This window comes from Acanthopagrus latus, chromosome 9 (assembly GCF_904848185.1).
Source record: "Acanthopagrus latus isolate v.2019 chromosome 9, fAcaLat1.1, whole genome shotgun sequence".
Taxonomy (NCBI): domain Eukaryota; kingdom Metazoa; phylum Chordata; class Actinopteri; order Spariformes; family Sparidae; genus Acanthopagrus; species Acanthopagrus latus.
This window is the reverse complement of record NC_051047.1, coordinates 18641722-18666110: the sequence shown is the minus strand read 5'-3', so window position 1 is coordinate 18666110 and position 24389 is coordinate 18641722. Positions and strand designations below refer to the sequence as shown.

At 43.1% G+C, this 24389-nt stretch overlaps 1 protein-coding gene across 1 annotated transcript in view; it reads right to left on the bottom strand.

The window, feature by feature from the left end:
- The window catches only part of LOC119025841 (receptor tyrosine-protein kinase erbB-4-like), a 338953-nt gene that overhangs the window by 124596 nt on the left and 189968 nt on the right, over positions 1-24389 (bottom strand). Inside the window, exon 6 of the mRNA XM_037109810.1 lies at positions 17896-18082. Within this exon, the coding sequence (XP_036965705.1) occupies positions 17896-18082 (187 nt within the window). The remainder of the gene's footprint in view (positions 1-17895; positions 18083-24389) is intronic.

Sequence of the window (24389 nt, the reverse complement as noted above, 5' to 3'; positions counted from 1 at the left end):
CAAAGTGACATTGCACCTTTAGGCAGACATTGTGATGATGTCCACCATTCATCAGTCAGGGAAACATGCCATTATGCCTGCAAACTTGAGCCATACTCATCATACAAGGCACAGTTTGGCATGGGTCTAACCTAATGAAAATGCAAAAGGAAACTGAAACATTCTTAGTCTGAAACATTTTCCAGGATTCTTACGTGCGATAAACAAGTGAAACAAGTGTTTTCTACTAATTCCTGCTGGAAGCGAGCAGCATTCACCCTCTCGAACACATCCTCTCTGTTCGATGCCGTCACAAAGAGCGATCCTCAGCACACCCTCCAGTAAGCCCCACCATCTTCTCATGCTCATCACATCCATGGCGCATTTTGGATACATGCTACACACATACACACACACACACAACACACTAAATTGCAGTGTGACCTGACAAAGTTCAAGACGCTGGATAACAGTTTAATTGGCTCATGCTGGCACTTTGCCCAGGATGGTTACAGTATTTCCCATGGCCTTTGTCACCAACTTGGGAATAATTAATAAAGATGTTATGTAATACTCACAATAACACGTGAAAATAACCCACACCTTTCTTTCATTACACGTACATGCTTGGCTTGCACATTTGATGGGTGCGCAGTTGGTGGCCAGGGGGAGATCAATGGTTAAATCCTGTTGTTGATTGTTCGGTGGGTAGAGAAATGTCTTAATTAGTTTGTTCACTAGGCCACGGCTCGTGTTTCCAAACTACCCCCTCCCCTCCCGATTTGTCCCGAGAGCAACTCCGAGCTTTTTCCTTCAATGAGCGTGTGGCTTCAAAAGAGGGCGAGGTAATCTTCAATATCAGGCTGCATGACCGTTGGAGGGAAACAATATGAAATTCAGGGAGGCAGAACAAATGTATGCAGGCAATTATTTTGATGGTAAGTGCTTGTTGTGATTTTTTTTTTTTTTTTGTATTCTTTATTGCAGTGTGGGGATGAGTTTGATTAAGACTGGGAGGCAAATAGCGAGCCAATGATCGGGGAAAAAAAAGCCATATTAATGAGTTTGTGAGGGAATTAATAAGTGTGGGGTGGAATGGTTAATGAAGAAATATTTAGGGCAACAGAAGCAGTGTAATAAATGCTGGACTTGCTCCAGTGGCAGACTGCTTCATCGAATATCCCCAAATTATGTTTTTTTTGTACTGTATACTGACCCATGTGCTGAATTGCTATCACCAATTTTTACAAGAACAGGAGGTAGATGCACATGAACATGAAGACAAACACACCATCTTCTGTAAGTGAGTGCAAACACAGTCAGCTGGACGGTAGTTAGAAAGATAGAAAGGCAACAAGAGACCCGCAAAGACACTCAAACAGTCAGGCAATTACAGCGGATCGACAGGTATTCAATCAGAAAGACGGAGGAGCTTCTCTAGCAGTGGGACTTGGGATTTTACCACGGGTCTCCACTGCATCGTCTTATTGACTCCGAGAGCTTCAACTTGGTTTCAGCTCAGCGCTTCTATCGGCTCAGTGGAACAGAGGGGAGAAACTCTGCGGGAGGAAGAGGATGCATTCTGGGTCAAAGAGGCTAAATGCCGGGGCGCGGATCCTGCCGCACAAGCCGGCAGTGGTGGAAGCCGTTACTAGGCTACACGCAACACACAGACACGGCAAGAAAATGCCAAAATAAGGGACAGGCGCACAAGCAGGAAGACGCGTGCTTGGGGAAAAAAGAAAAAAAAAAAAAAAAAACATTCACACATCCACCACACACACATACGCTTACACACATGGCTCAGGCTTGGCAGTAATGAGGCTCCCATTACTATACGTGCCTTGAGCATCAATTAAATTACCAGTTTGCTTTATCTTATAACCAGAAGGTCACTAATTTGAATCCTTAAAAAAGCTGGGAAAATGTGCGAGGGGATGTCAGCACTGCTCTGCTGTGCCTCTGCAACTGCCATAATGAATGGCCTGAGAATGACACTTTACTAGTGACCATTTCAGTGGCAAACTTGATTAGAATAATTAGATGAAAATAATAATAAATAGTATAACTGTGAAAGAAGTTAACAATTGCAATAGCTATGACCACTGGATCTCTTCCCGTATGATGAAAGTGGGATAAATTAAAAAGAATAAGTGGGGGAATGATAGGGCAAATTAAAGAATGTACACGCTGTTTGGATAGATGATGAATAAATGATTGGAGTGATGGATGTTAGATGATGGGAGAGTGAATGACATCTTTTTTTATCAGCCGTCATCCATCAGCGTGTCTGTCCATCTGTCATGACAGATGATGGCTAGTGAAGAATAATGAGGAAGAAAGAAAGAAAGAAAGAAAGAAAGAAAGAAAGAAAGAAAGAAAGAAAGAAAGAAAGAAAGAAAGAAAGTGTCTAAAAAGTGGTTGCAAAGGTTAAATAGATAATGAATGAATCTGTGAATTGAACCGCTTGATTAAAAAGACCCACTTCAGGGACCACAGACTCTTCATGCACCATCAGCGCTCCGACTGAACAAAAGAAAGACAACCTCCAACAGACTCTAACTGATAACACCATGAATATACAACCAATATGGTTGCCATAAGTGAGGACGTTTCCTGTGTTTTTCCGACACCGCTCATGATGCCACACAGCGCCGTGTCAATCACCGCGCTCCGAGTTGCTCGGTCGTCGACAGAAGGTGTCAGGACAGCAAATCTCTGCCTTTGCTCTACAAACAGGTGATCTCCCCTCCCATCCATCATCTGCTGTGGCTGCACAGCTCCATCCTTGCCCTCCTGTCCCCACTGTTGCCAGGGAAATGCTTGCAGATCCCAGATGCGAAGTGTTTGTGCATATCTGTGTGTCTGCATATGGGTGTGTATGTGTGTGTTCTTGCATTGAGGTAAAAGACAAGAAGAAAGTTGATGTGTTTGAATTAGTGCATGGATTTGCCTTGTAGGTTTGTGTGTGCATAGTCATGGAAGAAAAAGAAGATAAAGAGTATCAGTGTGTATGTGCAAACAGCTATAGTGAGAATCAAAACTGTAACATAGAAACTTGGAAATAAAGATGTGTGTGTGTCTGTCGCCCCCCAAGTGATTGTCTTTATAACAGAAATGTCTTCATCTCAATAGATGAACATCTCTCAAAACAAATGACGTCTTGGGGTTCCACACGGGTCAGTACTAGGACCACTATTAAACAAATGTTGCATTACACTTGCCCAAGGTTTAGGGGACTCAGAAGAGAGTGACCACAAAAGAACGATCAGCACTGAACAAGTGAGGGCCAGAACAGACTGAGATTTAGTCCCTGGCATGGGCCAAGTCTTTGGAAAAGCTCCCTCCAGTACAACAGAAGAAATTATACAACTGTGTCCCCAGGCTGAGCAGGACTCGTGAAAGCTACTTATGTTAAGGATGCCCCACTGAACAATATGTGTCAGTGGTCATCACGAAATATATCATCCATTTCCACAGCTATGATAATGACTTTATGTGGCTGTTTTTGGTGACATGTCACAAACTGATGCTTTATTATAGATACTATAGCCAGAATGCCACAAATAGTTGCCAGCTCAACAAAAACAACACAAAAATATTATTTGTAGGTTTTAAAGGGAATGTCGGGAATTTAACTGAAATCATTTATACATTCAATAAAAGTGCTGACATAATGTGAAGATATAACTGTTTTGTCATTATTAAGTCTGTGTATTGTGTTGCATGGATATTTACTGAAACTATCATGCCAAACAGCTAGTTAAACTGTAAACATCCAAAGCTCCTGCGATTGCGACGTGAACACCAACAATGCTCTAGACCCTAAACGCTAATCCAGCTGCACTGCTAACTGAGCTAACTAGCTAATTTTAGCGGCGGTTAACATTTAATCGAACAAGAACGCTGCCCTCTATTTGCTTTCATGAATTTGACAGGTGGTCAGTTCACATATTCATACATATTGCACCTCCAAGGCTCAAAAACTGCCAACAAAATGTAATGCCTAGGACATACACTTAGCCAAAAGGCAATGTACGCTTTTTTTGTGTCACCAAATCAGACCATTTGTCTTCTTGAGCAACATAGAAAAACCAATGTACAAATTCATGTCGAATCAGGGCAGATGATTATAATGATGAACTATATGGTCTCCCTTCCCATAAATGAGAATATAATAATAAGTCAAATTCAGTGTCATATTAACCAATAGGTTCCTTAATATAGTTCTATGGTGTAAAATGTATCGCAGCATGCATCACAAACTTCCTATCTTCTCTAAGGTCAATGGATCGAGCACCTCCCACGGGAACGGCATGCATTTTTAACACTGTTAATGCAGTCCCCCTGCGGAGTGGTGGTACCCATTCAAATGTAATTGCACTTTTATGTGTTTAACTATTGACCTGAAAAGAACAACTGCATTAATTTGACTGCATAAAAGCGCTCGACGAGTGGTTCACCAGAGAGATGGCGGCGCTGGGATTTGACTGCCTCTGAATACACTCTGGTCAAGAGCAGCAGCGTGGGCAGTGTGTGTGTGTGTGTGTGTGTGTGTGTGTGTGTGTGTGTGTGTGTGTGTGTGTGTGTGATTGTGTGTGTGTCTTATATTGTTCGGTTGGTGGAAGAAAGAGATGAAATGTAAAATTGCAGATGTTTACGGAGGGAAAAGACTCTTAAGACCAAAACAACCGGATGGTGCCATGTTTGGAGGTTGAAGAAAAAAATACAAAAAAAGGAATGGATGAATAAGATGGATATTAAAGATTGAACAGATAGACACATAAGTGTTTTTCTTGGTGAGTACATATGTTCGGTATGTAAAGTACGTGTCTGCTCATGTGTCTCCACACACATATGCAGAGAAGCTTGTACCTTGAGGGACCTCACATATTAAATGCACATTTAATTTTAACATGGCGACTGACATTCATGGCTGAGTGGCCGTGGCAGCACCACGTGTACAGCATCCCACGTGCATCATCGTGTGCACACCATGCCCTGTTTGGGGTTAATGAGCAACCTCCTCCATCTAAATTCAAAAACCACTTAATTTAAACCGCTAATCTCACCAAGGCCTGTTATTTCATTCAAACTCAAAACTCTATTTTTCCCTGCCTGGCAGTCGAGTGTTTTGCTTGAAAACAAGTTGTGAAACCTCCTATAAAGGACATTTAAAATACGTGAAATTGAGAATAAAAAAAATAGCCATAAACTGTCTTTAGAAGGGCCAGGGCTGAGGATCAAATGCTTAAATAAGTAAATGGAAATGGAGAAGGAGATATGAGAGAAATGCTGTCTTTGAGGGGACAGAAGACGAAATAACTGGCTGGATGTGGAGTAGTGTGGAAAGAGTATAACTATGATATTAGGTAAGAGACATTGGACATGAAGCGCAGCCAGAGATTAATGTGTGAAATAGGCACTGGTCAAACTGAGTAAGTTGAACTAGAAGAAGCCATGCCACAATTACCTGATTATTATTTACATTGAATCTGTATCTCTTGGCACAACAAATGAGCAGTGGTGGACTCAGGATGTTTGAGGGGCAGGGGGATGAAAGTGCACCACACGTACACAGGCAGGGGGACCAGAGGACAGAACATTCTAATATTCATAGTGAAGACAGGGCACTTCACCACGTTGTGTCTGCTGAATGGATAAAGTAGAGGTCATTCTATTATGTTTTTCCTACCTGAGGTTTCCTGAATACAGGCAATCACATGTGCCTTTTTTTATCCTCTTTGTCACCCTGAAGGAGAAATGTTGTTGAGATCTTCACCGAGGTAAAGTAGATGGCGTGGGGGCGTTGGCCATGGCCCCCATCCCCCAAACATACGCCTCTCCTCCGCCAAGATAATTGCATTCACAGGCTGCTGATTAAATTTGGCCCATCCCTCATGCAATTGTTTCTTGTGAGTCTTTATGAAAAATGGCTGAGATTTAGGGATTATGGAATTACATCCGAGCAAGGCAAAGCATCTGCTTAAAGATGAGGGGAGGAAAAAATAAAATCATGACAGACTGGTTATGGAAAGGGTAGGGGGGGGGATATGGAGGGGGCATCCTTGCTTATTTTCAACTTAAACTGTGATAAAACCCTGGTAATCTGAGCTTAATGGATAGGGCGGAGGAGGAGGAGGAGGAGAAAATCATATTACAATACCTTGAGATAAGACAGATCTACGAGCGAGAGAGAAAAACAAAAGCAAGCAAACAAATGAGCAAAGAGACAAAAAAAGTAAGACAGAAAGGATTATCAAGGGGCAAAGCAAGTGAGTGATTAAAAAAGAGTAAAAGGACCTTCAATAGCTGCTGCTGAGGGCCACTTAGCTTATCAAGGCTGATGTGTGATCAGCCTGCCAGCTGAATTAAAATGATCCACGCTCTCTGGAATGGGCAAAACAAAACAGGGTCTGAGAGAGGCAGACAGAAAGAGACGCAGAGATGGAAGGAGAGAGAGAGAGAGAGAGAGAGAGAGAGAGAGAGAGAGAGAGAGAGCATATCTTACCCCAAGCATACCAAGTATGTTGGTTTTAGCACAGAGGAAGCTGGCCTCGGTCACTGCACGATTTGCTGGGGCAACAGCACGTCATTGAAGCCTTGTTTTTCCAGGCCTACTGAGAGACATTCAGTTACACAGTACAGGCCGTGGCTCTCACTTTGTGCATACAGCACTTGTATGTTGTGCGGCAGCCAAGGTGGGAAAGTCTGTCCAAGACCGTAGAGAAGATCTGAATTGAAACTATAAAACACTCTGAGAGCACACATATCTGCCCAAACTGCAAATTGCTTATTATATTAAAATGTTATGATAAGGCTCAAATAAGCATTTTAGAAATTAGAGGGTCAGCGCTGATGCTACACACCTGGGAGCAGGTTTGACTTGTTATTAGCCATTAATGTAAGACCGGGGAGATGCTGGGGTCATACGAGGAGACAGTCAGAGAACATTAGCTAAAAGCAAAGTGTTTGACTGGTTCTTTTGAACTGTTTAACAAATTAGAAACTGTATTTCAATAACATTTTACCTGTTGAATAAAACCTGACCTGGTTTGACAAAGCCATAGGATGCTTATCAACTGGCACAGGCCAGGCGAGTCAAACCAAGGAAGGGTTCAAGCCCTGGTTTACTCAGAACTGTTTTTTTCAGATTGTCAGATAACTTTTCCAAAGGCAGAATTTGGGATTTGTGTCCTAGAATTGTTACACAGATAGAACACTTGGCCAATAATTCAGAAGTGAGGAAGGAATAATTTCTAGGAACAAGAATCTGCATACAATGCAGAATCTGTGGGCAAGGGGCGAGGCTTTGTTATCGGACTTGCTCTGGTTTTAGCTTGCAGTCTGTTTGTAGTCCAATTGACGAATCATGTTTGATTGAACACCAAACTGCACTCTCGGAACCCTCCTAGATAGCAGATCTAGGTACAGATTTGTACCGGACACGTTCATCTGGCCCACATACCAAGGGGAATGACGGCAAATCCCAAGTAGGCCACACCATGGCCACATGTCAGCCAAGTCTTGGGGTGGGCCAGATCTGGTACTCGACTATTGTCTGACAAGAATTTTAGCTCTTCAAAATGAGCAGTGGTGGACTCTTCTCTTTTCCAAAATGTATCTCCATATACAGATGAACTCAGAGTGGTGTCTCAAGTCCAACTTGCTAATTAGACCGGAAGCAATAATCGGCACACTGAAGAGCTTGGCTTGGCTCGAACATACTTTATTTGTTTTCTGCAGATCCTCCGGATACATCGGACGCCCTAAAACACTGGCAGTTTCCCCCATTTTTGATGGCAAACCAAGATTACCCTGCTGCTTTCAACTGATTCACTATCCTCAAGGTAAGACTGCCCACCCAAAGTGTGATGTCAGCTAACATTACATTGTCTGTGGAGCATATGCATTCAGACCACATCTCTGACCAAACCAACCTCTATTTATGGACATTGAAGTGGACCCTCACATCTGGTTGTTGGAAAAGCAAACTATAAAAAAAAAAAAGAAAGAAAAAGAAAACAAAAAAAATCTGAATAGCACAATATCAGAGAGGCCCAGTCTGATGGATGTAGAGACACAGAGCTTTGGAAATGTGCCATTGATAGAAGCATAATCTTTTTAGCGCCACAATTAATACATGTACCATGGAGAGGTGGCACAGAAGGCAAGGAAAGCTTTATTAAAATCTTTATTTGGTCATGCCTGGTGTTGCATACAGTAACACCCACCATATCTCTGCGGAGACCTGAGATGAACAAAAAAGTCCTTTTCATGTCCCATTACCCACCGCTGCCCCCATCAATAGCTGTTCCACTTACCCAAGGCTTTGGCCTGAGAGGCAAAAAATAAGCATATTAATTATTAACCTGCCAGGGGAGAAAGGGGAGGAGTCGCAGGGTTGGAGGGTAATGCGTGTGTTTATGTGTGTGTCGGCAGGCAAGGTTATTGAATTGGTTTTGGGAGCACTGCTTCTTTCAAACTCACGGAAAAGAAATCCTCAGTGATAACAGTAATTGCCTGGAAATCTCAGGCCTTTTATCCAACTGTTTAAATACTCAATAATCTTGTCAGCATATACAGTATGCTTAAACACCCTAGGATGAACCACTATCCCAAATCTAGAGCCTATAGTTTTCAGGCAAAACTTTAATCCATCGAAAAAAAACACAGCTAATATACCACTGGAAGAACAAAGTTAACAAAAGCCCGCTAACCTCCAGAGGGAAAACGCCGGTGTCAGGGTGATTTCAGGACTGTTCTATATTTATTTTAAAACCTATCAGGTCTTCAACAGTCAAATCTTTTCCCACTTAAATTACACAGGTGTCCATTTAGGCCTCATAACTAAGTTGATAGAAAGTGACATGTTCCTCAGTGGCTTTTGAGACCCACCGAGCTGCCAGTCAGCTCCTATTTTATTTGCTTTCCCCACTCATTTTGCTCCTCCTCTGAGATGAGCACGGAGCGCCTCTGACATCAAAGACCTGTCTGAAACACTGCCCGGCCTTCGGAATCAAAGTAAGAGCTGCATGTCAAGGCTGCACAGCCAGCGCGCCGATATGGTAAAGCCACAATGACAGACAGTCAGTGACAGAAACTGAACATGACAGTCACAGTGTGAGTTTGCGTCTGTTTAGAATCTGCAATCACATCTATCGCAGAAAATAGAAAGAGAAAGGAGTAGGTACTGTATACAAACAAGATGACGTGCAGTGTGACAAGGCTGTGTTCGCACACTCCGACTGGGATTAACATACTGTGAAAACCATTTGCAAAGCACTGGGATAATAATGTATAAGGTATGCTACATGGCTTAACTGAAGTTTGTCTGGATTATTAGAAATACATTAGAGAAGAGGGCTAAAACTTCATCATGTTTAAAGAGGTTGTTATGTAGAGTGCAATCAGAAAAATTGGCATATTTTCAAGCTTTGGTCCTGTGAGTCTCGCCTAAAAATGGCAAGGCAAACTATGCATTTTTTCTGGCAAATACTAGCAGAATTAGTGTGCCACTCTATTAGCACTACAACAACTCCTGTCACATACCAACAGTCTAGTTTATTTTAGCTTTGAGGGCAACATTTACGTCAGCCTTGAAGTTTGAGTGAAAAGTTGAACGTTTGAATGAAATTGTAGATTCTCACTGAAGGCATCAATACTATGAATGAACACAAATGAAATTAGGTAGTAAACAAAAAAAGTGTGAAATAACTCTAAATATGTTTCATATTTTAGATTCCTCAAAGATTCCTCATTGAGCGAAGGGTTTGCAGCACTGTCAACAAAGCAAAGGCTTTGTTGATAGCGCTGACCCCAAACACACCTCCAGGCTGAATGAGGAGAGTGATGGAGTGCTGCGCCAGACAACCTGGCCTCCACAGTCACCTGACATAAACCCAGTCAAGATGGTTTGGGATGAGATGGACTGCAGAGTGAAGACAAAAGGGCCAACAAGTGCTCAGCATCTCTGGGAGCTCAATACAGGTGACTACCTCATGAAGCTCATCGAGAGAATGCCAGGAGTGTGCAAAGCAGTAATCAAAGCAAAGGGTGGCTATTTTGAAGAATCTATAAATATAAGACATGTTTAAATTATGTTAGGAGGAGAAGGAGACCCGAGGTCTGTGTGTGTGTTGTGTCAAATGACGCCACTGTGGACACAAAATAGATAAAACAAACTTGACCCAAATGTCCAGTTTTGACAATATTGATAAAACTATAGAGTTACACTTAGACACATAAATCTAATGACTTAAAATAAAACGTGTATTAATCTAAAACAACATCAAAATTGTCGGCTTACGGAGCTATGCTTCATAACTGCATGAGCACATATTTGAGTTAGACAGACATTACATAGCTCACACTTGACACACAGTGTCTAGGTTATGAAACATTTCACAGTTTCTGTGGCTGAGGGACACATTCTCATTCTGTCCCTCATTCCCCCCTGCTTAAACAAAAGGAGAGAATTCAGATGGGACTCCAACTAAGTGAACAGTGTCCTATTGGTCTCTGAGCCAGTTTACATCTACATCATGGCAGATCCTTGCCTGATCTAAGTTGTAGCCCGGGGGAGAAGGAAACGTTGGAGAAAGAGAGAAGAGGACTGTGTTTTGATTATAAATTGGCATTAAAATTCATTCCACGCCTACTTTAACTTTTAATGAGGCGAAAGTTGACTCGCACTTCCAGTGGGCTGCATAGGTTCAGTTTGGAAGGAAAATCGGTAATAAAGGCTATGGAGTCATGTTTAGGCAAGGCTGGGTATTTTTCTAGCTGACTAAAGGTGAGGCAGAGGTGGCAGCTTGGGCTGGACAATATTTCTAATTAGTGAAGATAGTTCGTGAGTCCTCCTCAGCTGGTCCCGTTTGCAGTCATGGGCTTGGATAAAGTAAATTATTTATCGGAAACAATCATACTACACATGTGAAAGCTACTTTACTGATGTATTCACACACCACAAGCTTGCATCTATAAAAAAGACATGAACCCCTGAATAGAAAAGCTAATTAATTCTGATTAACATCTAAACTTACTTCTTACTTAACATTTAGTTTCAAAAACGATGCTTTTGAAATGTCAGATAAGCATTTTCTACATTTTCAACTATTCATTGTTGCCTAATATCAACCTGGTTGCAAAGAAATATGTGGAGAAAGACTACATCATTGCAAAAACATAGGGATTGTAAATTTAGAGCAAGGCAGTAAGCGAATCTGAGGAGGAATTTAACTATTCCTCAATCATGAGACTAATAATCATTAAAATTGTCAATCCAAGGCTGCTTTAATCATATTTGTATCAGTCATCCATTTGAGTCAACATAGCTGTACTTATCAGTTTTCCTGCTACCTTTTGTCCGGACTGGTCTGTCCTGCGCCTTGTATCAAGGAGAGAGAAAGGTTTAGGGGCTGATTTAGTCAAGTCAAGCCAGTTTTATTTATATAGCGCCAATTCGCAACAAAAGTTTTCTCAATGCACAGAGCAGATCTTACTCCATACCGCACTCTTTTGTTCCTAGCGACTGATCATTCCTCCATGGGCACGAACTCGGTGATGGTGGTGAGGAAATAATTGCCTTTTAATAGACAGAAACCTCAAGCACATTGTGACAGGCTTTATGTGACAGGGGATAATGCATTAGACTTAAGGTGGTACAGTATAATAATGGTTTCTTAAATGGTACTTAGTCAACCACATTTCACACACATACACACATATATATATGTGTGTATAAAGGATAATAATGTAAGGCAAAAGCAACAAAACAAAACAAAAAAAAAAAAACAACCACACAATGAACAACAAATGTAGGTGGCTCTGAAGCAAATTTTTACGGTTACATTTATTGCTAAAAACATATTAAAATTTTAGCAGATGGTAAGAAGTATAAAAGTGAAAAATGATTGACAATCAAATTCTTGCTTTCTTGGCTGGTCCGAGCCAGCCTTAGTATTTGACGACCTGAGAGTAAGATCACCCATCTTTCTGACAGGAACTTTAAAAAAGAAAAAGTCAGCTCTGTTGTTCCCCCAGCACAAAACCCAACTAAAGGTTCTAAAAATCTCACTATCTCTGTCACGCAGTGGTATTACACAGCAATCAATTAACACCAACTGCCACTGATGGCCCGTTCCGGACTTCAATTTAACATGTGCCTCCTCACCAACCACATTAGGGCCTCACAAATGTGACAATATGAATGTCGTCCTTCAAAAAAGAAAGTCCCTCTTGCCCCCTTCCTGGAGCGCTGAAATATTGAGTGTGACACGGGAGTAATTGCATGGGAAGTAATCAATTAGACACACAATTGAAGGAGACCCGAGGTCTGTGGGCGGCCAGGCAAGAGGCTCTACTGAAATTCTGGTGACGTCCTCTGAACCAATCTTGTCTGCCTCCTGTGGCAGAATTCTTTCTTTCTTCTCCAAGTAGTTAGATGGTGAATGGAAGTCACAGGAATCAGAAGAGGGCCATCGTCTTATGCCCCTCCCCTCAGCAGTCCCTTGTCTGGGGGGAAACACACTGACTCAAATCGTCTCTATCACTTTGCCCCATCCCATCCTTTATACATTGGCGTCACAAGACGCTGAACAGAACACGTTCCGCGGATGATGGAGCACGCTCGCTGAGTTGTACCTGTCGAGCGACCGCAGTAGGCTTTGGAGAACACAGTAGGACTCAAGTGCTCAAATGGGTGTAACATACAGTACAAAATGGTGCAAACATTTGATCGCGTGCGTTTCTGTGGAAGGCATCAATGTGACAAATCAAGACAGCCAACTGAAATATGATGAGAGACACACTGCCAAACGAAAGAGGGATAAAGAGATGGAAGAAAGACAGAAAATAGGATGGATAAAGAGAGAGCAGATGGGCCATGAAGGAGTGGATAACGCCTTGGCGTAAAACACAGGCTTGTGTACATGCATGAGACGAGAGAGGATCATTCAGCAGATGGGGCCTCAGATTGGATGCTTCATTTTGGACAGACGCGGTGCAGGCGTAGGGTGGTTAGAAAAATGAATCAACAACACTAAACAAATCTGAAAAAAAAGAAAAAAAGAAAAAGAAATGATACTGGATGAAATGAGAGAAAGGAGGAGGGGGAAGGGGGGTGGGCAGTAAAATGTGTTAAATCAGAAAGCTCATCTGTGTTGTGCTCCTTATTGAGGCTGTTATTATTTTGCCAGGGAAGCAGGCTGTAATTACCATGTGAAAGCACAGAGGCTGCCCGGGGTTCATGTGAATCCAGACGGAAGTGCTGAAAATGTTTGACTAAGCAGGAAGGAAGACACCGCGGGTCAGCGTGCATCGAAACACAGATTAGGAACTTTGAAAATGTCAGGAGGCGGTGCCGCTTAACCTTTTTCTTTGGCTGTGGTGACAAAAGGTAAAAAGAAGTACTTATTTCTTGCTTGAAGCTTTTTTTTTTTTGGAGCAATCATGAGGTTCAAGTGTACATGCAAATACCCCTAAACAATGGGCAGCCTTTTAGTAACCAGCATTTTATCCTCAGATGGGGGGTATCAAAAAATCAATTTTTTGTCCGCACAAAGTAATACCAAACAAACAACACAACTAAACTTTTCACACTCAGGCAAAGAGGGCCTTTCACATTTCTTATTCACTCCTACACACCCCCATGCACACACACCATCCCTAAACTTTTCCCCGGATTGACTGTGCCTTACATTTCATATTCATGAGGATAACTTAGCTAAGCTTGATTGAAAGGTGCATCGGAGGGAGTCCTATCCCTGCTCAGCCGGAGACCTCCTCCACCCCATCCTCCAGTCCCCTCAAATCCAGAGAGTCCATTCACAGCTCGTGGAGAGAGTGTGCCAGAGAAATCAATAAGTGCAATGCTACAATATACTGGCGACAAATTGATTTCATCCAAAGGCAATTTTCGACCCAAGTAGGAATGCGGGTGGGTTTCAGCACTGTAGGGGTCTTTTACTGTGCCTTCTCTCGATTAGCCCCTTATGTAGCTAATAAGTTTTATCCTCTTATATATGTTGCTTATGGATTATATTGATCATTTTACACTTCTCCTGGGAGCTGTTGGCAGTCAAACAGTGAAATAATATGAAGGGAGCTTCACAGGCCTTGTAATGAATAAGACAGGTAGCCTCAGACTTACCAAAGCACTCAAAGGAAGGAAAGAATGTTAACGCATGCTGCTCTGTGTAAAGGAGTGGATCCTGATGGTTCAGGCTTGTACCCTTCCTCAGCGGTACACTAGCACGATGACAACCGCAACAGAACAAACTGGGACAGAAGTGACTTGTTTCTTTCCCCCCAGCAAGAGCTTGTTTAACTGTCAGGACCATCTGCACAAAAAGCAGTGATATGATAGACCCTCCGAGACAAGTTTCTTGTTGTGAAGCGATAACTTGGTATTCAAGGTCTTTACGGGTCCCAAATTTTGGACAGCCCTGTCTACGCAAATGGGACAATATATTTTCAAAGAAAGACACATGACGGGAAAAAGACCTCAGGACAGTCATAATTCGAACAGACCTGAAAATAGAGAGAACAACAATACGTCAACAAGATGTGTTGACGTATTGAACAAATCAAGGCCCTGGGGCATAAAGGAAGAACCCTACCTGGTCAAAATTAGCCTGCACATATGTGGACATGATTTGAGTCCTGACCCCCTGATGGCAGTCATTTGTTTGTGGAATATTGTTCTGAAGCCAGGTCAGTTTGTTAAACAGTCAGTGGTTCTCGTCAGGGTCTTGTCTACCAAGAACCAAAAGGCGAACTGGACCTCTCATTGGTGTGCTGTAATACCACTAACAATAACAATAAAATCCTTCTACCATGAGAGAATCTTCCCATTGCGAGACAAATATCTCTTTTTTTTATTGACAAGAAAGAGAAATTCTGTTCTCTTCTGCTTTTTTCGCAAGAGCGAAAAAAATGCTGGGGTGAAACTCAAACAGTCAGAGTTATGAAGTAGAGCAGATTCAGGCCATGGCTGTTGTGCATAACTTCCCCTCTCCTTCATGGCTCGAGGCCACGGATGGCACATCAAACAGCAGTTTCTCACAGAGTCCAGCCCGGGCTCCCTCAGCGCTGGCTTCAACTTGGCACCACAATGAAGAGGACCAGCTTGGCAAAAGAAGCTGCCGGTAATGCTGGACAATGCAATTCCCTAAGTATGGCGCAACATGCGAGGAAAGAATACAAGATGGAACTTCACACACAATCACGTTCTGCCGCTGCACACACACTCGTGGATGGATGCGTTGTTTCCTTCGACTCTGGGGGATCACAGGGAAGGAACAGTTGAGGAGAACAATGAGAGACAACTGAATTATTTAGAAAGAGTGTTTGGAGGCAGCAGAGACACAGGCACACTGCCATGCTTCTTACTTACAAACCTAAATAAATTCTGGTCTCTGAATGAATTTTGATCTCTCAAAAACAGAGAGAATTTCTCAACAACAGTGCAAACTGATGACATTGCCTTTCTCGCACAGCCTCAGTGTCTCCTTGACATACTTGTAATCGTCCTTATACAAAACATATTCACACATTTGTGTAACATTGCTCTAAAAAACATCATTGCTTCAGTGTACTGTATGCCAGCAATCTGGTCTGATTGCACTGGGAGATCATCCCCTTTGAAAAATAAGATGCAAAATTCACCTCAAAGCACAATTCTCTGACATTCCCCATCAGTGAGGACATGCGTGGCGCTTCATGGCACCACCAAATAAATCATTCAAATCTCATTCCTCTTGTTTCTTTATGCGTAAAGATAAAAGGAGAAATAATTTATGCTTTGACTGAACTGGAGGGCAAAAGCAAAAAAAAAAGCAAAATAAATAAATAAAAAATGGAGAAAAAACTCCCACCATGGGGCCAAACATGACTGACCAGGACCTGCTGATAACACTTTTACTTAATGGTATTCGGCTAAAACACAAATTTATTCTCTCTCCATTTTTACTCACTCAGATGATTTGTGAGGTTGGATTCATCCTCAAAATGAGTAAATAACACCTCTGACCTTGCGTTGCACACATCATGAGCTGGCCCTGGCCCTAGCATGCCCCACTTAGCCCTGCACCGGAAAAAGCTCTACATCTTTTTCGTATGTCAAGAGCTTCATTTCTCGCTGACCTCAGGTTCAGGGTGCCTGAAGGAAACCTAGTAGCACAAGGATCCACTGTTCATGAAGAGGCAGATCCACCCACGCAGTGTTTTTCTACTTAGTACGCTATTTATCAGTAATCACATTCACTGTCTTCTCCAACTTCTGAGAAAACAAGCCGGGGTCGATTGCCAGGCGGGTTGTAAAATCAGACGAGATTTTTCTTGTTGCGTGTGAGCAGGAGGGATGGGTGGAAATAACAGAAGAGATAAAGTCTTTTCAACAACATTGCGAGTCAGCATCATATCCCTCAGTGTGTGAGGGCTAATTGTGATAACAGCACGGGTACTTGGGAGGGAAAGAAGAGGCAGACTGGATGCATTTTGCCATCATCCATTAAGGTGATGGAAGCCAGGAAACAGTTAGTAATGTATTCATTGAATAGTTCAATGTACTAGTGTAACTAGTGTTTCACTGCAATTGCATTTTTGGAACAATTCTCTAAAAGTCATATGTCATATATTGCTTTTGACTGATTCTCTCAGTGATACCAGGGATATCCTTAGCATCTTGTCAGTGTGAAACAATGGCAATATTGAAAAGACGGAGGGGTTGGAAAGGCAACTATTGATTTACACTGGTAACTCATCAAGGGGATCTGATCACAGCTGAATTCAGATGCAGGAGCTTTTTGAAATCATTAACTTCAAGGATAGCAATTTGAAACAAGGTAATGAAGAGTGAAGTGAATAATGTTTCAGAAGTTCCAGGTAAGTGAAGCATTTAAGCACATAATCCACCTCTTAGACGCTACCAACATAATTGATTTAAAAGAAAACTCTTCAGATTAAAAATCAGGCTGTTTCCGTTTGACTGTCAAACTCTGCTCCCATTTCATCAAGCTCACTTTGGTTTATCTATCACCACCATTTGGGTTGACGAAACCGCTTCTAACTCAACTGTAAGTTATGAAAAAGTAACATTATATTCAAGGTTTCGAGGAAATTACTGGCGGGTATGCCTCATTTTGGAAACACAACACATTTGAACAATAAATACCTCCGGCAACCCCCAACGGTCCGTTTAAATTCCATCAGCCAAACCAACATCAAACTCGACAGCACTGTAACGCTCTAAATCTTAAACCACCCTTAACTGCTTCATCGTGATTTAAGCTCACTAAGACCTGCATCTGATGGAACTCACTCATATATACCAGCCAGCTAAATATTGCAATTTTTTTGTGCACTCTCGCAATGTGCACTCTCGCAATGTTAGAAAAGAGAAAGAAAAAAACTAAATTCTGAATCCATTCCTTTTATCCAGAACGCACCAAAAGTTAAATATGGTCTAATGTGGGCTGAGACTCATCCTCCATCCAAATTTCATGGAAATCCCGCGTGTAATCCCACTTACAAACCAGCCCAAAGTAGCTAAAGTCTGAATGATGCTCATGTGGACCGAAATTTTAGGCCTAGGAGTAACGTATCTCATCAGCTTTTGCTTTGAATTTGTCAGGATTCACAAATTCACACATTTGAATTCATGAAATGAATTAAGGGGAGCTTTAGAGCTGTCCAAACCCTGTTAAGAGCTCCCAGCAGGTGGTAAAAGAAAAAGAGTAAACATGCACTCCACGATGCGTGGGATTAAGATCATTTAACGTTTGATCTCAGATAAAAAGCTTCTTCAAAGATGAGACAGGTTCAGACCAACCGCATACTGAATTTGCACCATCAGCATAGAACAGCAGCACACAGCACAGACGAATATCAGTAACCTGGGAATAATTTGCTCACCTGTGAGGTTTTTCAGTCCCAGCTGACGCAGGCCGAAGTTCCCATCCCGTCTGTAGTTGAGGAAGATTGCGAGGGAGTAGCGGTCCTCGTACAGCTTGGTCCCTCGGATGATCCTCAAGTTTTCCAAAGGCAGGTAGTCGAACTGGTTCAGGGCCACCAACACGTAGCCTGTCACCTCTCGGATGGACTGCGAACGGAACCATGGAGGGGAAGCGTTAGTGTGAATTCTAAGTGTGCATAATGTTGTTGCAAATCACTTGTTCTGTGAGAGACATAAAAGGGAAGGAAAAAAAAAGTCCTTCAGTGGATCTAAAATAACCGATCCAGCATGTAAGCTAGTCCAAGGCCACAAATGTTTTATTAAGCTGTGGTACCCACTGCTAGCAGGCCTTGAGGGCACTATGAGTTTGGGTTTATTCAACAATGTTTTTTCACTGAACAATGCACTGCTGTACAAAACACACAAATAAAGGAGATTTCACAATCCATCTTTAGGATTTAAAGAAAAAAAACAGCAGACTATTCCCTCAAGCTGACAGAGAGCATAGTGCTTTATTTAGTTTCCTTTCACACTCTGCAGCATGTTGATCAAAAATGTTACAGGCTGCAGGCTTCAACCAAGATTTTACAGATCCAGATCGATATCGTTCAACACTTTGCACTGAATGAATGCAACGGGAAAATACTTGTTGACACTCCGTTGAAGTTTTGTAAGCTCTTGAAAATGAGTTTTTTTCTGGCAATAATCTTTTTGAAATTACACACTTCCCATCTTCGAGTCTGTCACCTGTAGGTGGAGGTGAGCAATCTCCCAAACCTTTCCTTTGCTTAGCCAAAAGCTGGAGACTGGGGCGATGTCGGGTTTCATTTTTGCTGTGTCATGCAATCAAGATGCTTTAGGCCCTCAAGTTTTTAACTATAATCACCTCCTAAGATGGGATAGGTTGATGATAAGATGGAATCGATCTAAAATGAAAAGGGTAACATCTAGAGCAGTCACTCTTTTTGCAGGCTTTGTCCTCTGATATATCACTTTGGCCGCGCATGATGACGTCATTCCCTCACGTGACGTGTGGTGCAAATCGTGGTGCCAGCAGAGACTGAGAGAAATAGCCAGAGCGGGGAGTTCTGAGCATTGTGTATTTTGTAGTTTTAATTTGTTAATTTGTGATGCATTTTGTAGCTGTGAGCAAAAACAGCAACAAAGGCGCTGTGGAAATATTTCTGTTAGAATATTCTGTTCAGAACGCCTCATTTCTCTGCTCATAAAAATGAGCATGTTTTAAAAAACTAAAATATGAACTCAAATAGGGTGTGGCGTGTTAAGAGATATTTTATTCATGTGTCGAAATCTTTTGAATCAATGAATTCTGTGGTTTTATTCAGTAAAGTGTTATTAAAAAAACATTTCCCTTTTCTTTCTTTATCATTTAATATTGTTTATTGACTGATGTAATCTTTCAGCTTAGGTTGTGCAGATTTCAGGGATATGAAGCATCCAAAGAAACAAACAAAATAGATGTATAACAAGCGAAAATACCAACGTAGGGACAAGTGGACCGTTCAGAGTTCAGAGGGTTTAAACCATCAGCCAACAGTGTTTTCTCCAACCTGTCAAGGATTCTGGATACATCTTTTCATATTTTCTTTAAATTTGCTGTATCATCTTGAGATTTAAAGGTGAAACAGGCAACTCTGATAATTGTTGACTCTCAAATATTAACGCTTTGGTTGATATTTAACGTTTCAGACCCGGACCAGGCCGACAAACCCAAAGCGTCGGTGTGTGACCACCTTGGAACAAGACTCGTCAATCAACTCTCTTTCTTGAGGACTGCTTATTCCACCTTAATAATAGATGAAAACATGCATTTCATGCCAAAACAGATGTCCCTAAAATCAGCTAGTCAGAGCAGAAGGAGGGGAGGAGCAGAAAGAAAATGCACTGGAGGAGGGTGAGATACAAACAAAACAGAAAGGGATCGAAAGGCGAGTCAGGCAGATCACAGACAACAGCGAACTTCAAGGTCACTTTGCACTTACTCAATCATGCCAGCGAGTTGAGTGCGAGCATCTGAGCGAGGAGAACTTGCTCAAGGGTCCGTGACCTCGATGCAAAACTTGGCACGGGGGTTCAGCGCTCGTGTCCGGGTTCCGGCCCGGGGTGACTGAGCCACAAGGACAGCCATTGCTTCACACTTTAAATGTCATTTAGGAGGGGATATAACGACGGTCGAGACTTTGGCAAGGAGCCACCCGGTCGGAGCTGCTGTTGCATGAATCAAAGTGACAGGCTGTGTCCTCTTTCTCCCATCCACCATCATGGTGGCTGTCATTAGCAGACAGGCGGTCAGAGAAGTCTTTCCACGCCGGCCCCGCTGATGCTGATAATCAACAAGTCTGTGTGTGAAGTGCTGTTGCAGCTGATGTGGTGAGCTGAAATAAGTCCTAAGGAGGACCCTGGCAGCGTAGTCATGGCGGCTGACAGCTGTCAGAGAGCATGGCCATCAGCCACCAGTAAGTAAGCCGCAGTCACAGCTCCGTCATCATTACCCTGATGATTACCATTAATAGAAACAGACGGGCCAGAGTCTGGTGAGTCGGTGTGTATCTGTGTGAGTGAGTGACGGGAAATTCATATTCAGTGTTTATCTGTTTGGAGAAACTAGTTGGAAAAAGAGGATCAAGTAAGCTGAGGACGGTGCAAAAGTCGATGCATCATTGCTGTGCAACACGCGCGCAAAAGTGTACAATACGTTGAGCTGCCTTGGCGTGTGTCAATGCCGCGCTCTGTTCCACCATCAGTGTGAACACAGAGTTAGACAGTTGGGGCCATACTTCACACTTTGACTTCATTGTACTAGCCAAGAGCTGAGGTCTGTTGGATGACTCAGACTCACCCTTCTGGGGGTTTTAAAGGTCTTTTCTACCCTGCTTCACAACCAAATAGCATCAACTCCACGTCGTCCAGTGACATTGCCCCGGGCAGTGTGCCATAAACTATCCCCCTCATCGACAATCCAGGTTCTTTTTTTCTTGCCATACCAAAAGGTGGTATATGGCACGCAGCAGCGAGAGCAATCAACTCTGATCTGAGCATGTACGTTTAACTGATAATTATTCCATGAGACACACTTGTGTGCTTTTTCCACACCTTTTTTTTTTCTTTTACCCTGAGCCCGTTTACAACCCTGCTCGCACTGTTGCCAGTTTGTTATTTTCGAGCCACAAAATCGATACTTTGCAAAGTGCAGCCTTGCAGAGGGAAAATAAAACGAGGGAGAAAGAAGACGGCAGGTACATGCGCTTTTCTCCCCACAGATTGTTTGTTCAATAATGAACTGGATGAAAAAAAGGGAAACAACTTGTAGTGATTACAGGCCCTCGCCGAGCTAATGGCCAAATCCTCTCTGCGTGGTCACTTTCATTAAACACAGATCAACAAAACAAGCACCCCCCCCTCACCCCTGCTCTGCAACACCACTGGTGCAGGCCAAGCGCATCTTCAGGGAGGCAGGCACCTGGATTACAGCAAGCTTTAACACGTGTAAGTCCCTCAAGGAATTCAGCTCAAACATGATATTCTGAAAAATGTGTTTCATACACACGAGCCCACATGGTGTGATGGGGATAGCAGTGCCGAGTTTGGCACATGTGCCAAAGTAGTAGCAGGGTCTTAGATTTTTTTTTTTTTGTGTGTGTGTGCTTGTGCTAAATTTACTCCTGAGTCACTTGCATGACCTCCTCAACAACTTCACTGCAATTAGAGCAGTAAATTAAACTGCTAAAGATAACAACTTGACACGCTGTTGTCCTGAATTTCTCCCAGTAAGAATAGCCTGTCTGCCATACAGGCAAGCCATACTTGATACAGGTGTATGGAACACATGTGACCATCGATGCTGGAACTAGGGGGTGTTGAGGGGGTTGCAGCACCCCCTGACATGAGCTTATAACATATTTGGAATTTACAGGAAGGCCAAAATTATTAAGAAGAGTTTATAAAGTTTCCCTAAGTCAACAACTCAGGAAATTGAGTGATTTCAAAGGAAGGAGTCTGTCTCCCTTCTCTCCCTCTTCATCTCCTATAACCTGTAATACACTTTATTGCCAGAAGTATTCACTCACCCATCCAACTAATTGAAATCGGGTGTCCCAATCACTACCATGGCTACAGGTGTATAAAAGCAAGCACCTAGGCATGCAGACTGTTTCTACAAACATCTGTGAAAGAATGAGTTGCTCTCTTGAGCTCAGTGAGTTCCAGCGTGGTACTGTGATAAGATGCCACCTGTGCAACAACTCCAGTCGTGAAATTTTCTCACTCCCAAATGTTCCACAGTCAACTGTCAGTGGTATTATAACAAAGTGGAAGCGATTGGGAACGACAGCATCTCAGCAACCAAGTGGTAGGCCACATAAAATGAGGGAGCGGGGTCAGTGGATGCTGAGGTGCATAGTGTGCAGAGGTCGCCAACTTTCTGCAGAGTCAATTGCTGCAGACCTCCAAACTTCATGTGGCCTGATGTGATCTGATGAACGAGTCTGGGTTTGGTGGTTGCCAGAAGAACGTTACTTGTCTGACTGCATTGTGCCAAGTGTAAAGATTGGTGGAGGGGGATTATGGTGTGGGGTTGATCTTCAGGAGCTGGGCTTGGCCCCTTAGTTCCAGTGAAAGGAACTCTGAATGCTTCAGCATACCAAGAGATGTTGGACAATTCCATGCTCCCAACATTGTGGGAACAGTTTGGGGATGGCCCCTTCCTGTTCCAACATGACTGTGCATCAGTGCACAAAGCAAGGTTCATAACGACATGGATGAGAGAGCTTGGTTTGGATGAACTTGACTGGCCAGCACAGAGTCCTGACCTCAACCTGACAAAACACCTTTGGGATGAATTAGAGTGGAGACTGAGAGTCAGGCCTTACCGTCAAACATCACTGTGTGACCTCACAAATGTGTTTCTGGACGAATGGTCAAAAATTCCCATAAACAGCCTTCCGAGAAGAGTTGAAGTTATAGCTGCGAAGGGTGGACCGAGGTCATATTAAACCCTATGGATTAAGAATTGGATGTCACTTAAGTTCATATGCGAGTCAAAGCAGGTGAGCGAATACTTTTGGCAATATAGTGTATACTGTTCAAGTTTGCCATCTGCTGCAGTGCAAAACGTATGTATGGATCAGATACATGCTATCCTGAGCCTATACTATGACGTCATATATGGCCTGATCCCTCGGCATCCCCAGCTGTGACTGACTTCCTTGCATGTGCGTTCTAATGCACACTTTGCCTTTATTTCTCTTCCAGTCCAGTATTTCCTCAGGTCATCCCTTATACTAGAGAGTCCAACAGGAAGCTGTTGATCACACGTAATCCCCTCAGTGAATATGTATTGTATCCATTTAAAACTGACACAGCGGTTGTTGGATTCCTCCACTGCATGTTGACTGAACTGTGTAGCAACCCCCCACCTCCCCCCAATTCACCAATCCCTGCGCCACACACACACAACCCACACACACAACCCACATGCATCCCCGAGAGATCAGTGCATCAGAGTCCCAGTAACAGTGAACAAAAGAGACAGAGAGAGCCAGATTCACTAGATTAACAGGGATTTCTCACTCCTCCCTCCTCCCTCCTCCCTGCGCCGGAGCATTTGTGAACGGAAGTGTGGCAGCGGAACAAACCCCTCACTTGAGTCACAGGGACGTGCGTGGTTTTGAAATCGAGTCCTTCAATCCCCAACTTCTAAAAGAGGAGGAGAGGGAGGTAGGTTTTCTTTTTGGGGGGGAGGTAGAGTAAGCGAAGGGGAGGAGGGAGGAAAGAAGACTTGTGAAGGTTGGATGCACGCTACGGGAGGAGGAGCACAGTCAAGTGGGTCGGACTGGAGTTTACGTATATTCTAATGCATAATTAGAACCGCGCCTATCCCGGGTCAGGACAGAGACAGAGGGAGAGAACGAAGGGGTCTGAGTAGGGGGAGGGGGTGAAACGTTGCGATTGGGCAGAAAGTGCGCCGACACCATTAGCATGTTTGGAGAGACTGAACACACGTTAGCATGACTGCCTCTCATTTCCATACATATTGAGGCGTACCGATGTGCTCCGTGGGGCTGCGGTCATTGAAGTCTGATACACAGGAGTGCGCTGGGAGGGCTTAAGGTTTGCCTTGCATCAGTAAGCCCTCATCCTCTATTTCCATATCGCTTCCCTAAACCCCTCTGCCTGAGCTCACATCCACATCGGTAAACAGACACAGAATCCGGATGGAGTGTCGACAAGTATAAGTGAGAAAATCCGACAGAGTTTTTCTCCGGGAGCTCATCCTCGATCTAAGTGACAACCTCCTGGAAATATCGCCGGTAATTGCCCCATTTTGAAAAAGTTAAGGCGTCATTACTGTTTTGACGTTAATTTCTAGCGCCAAGCTTCATAAATAAACGTTAACCCTGCGCTGTGAATAACTCACGCGTATCATTCACAAAGT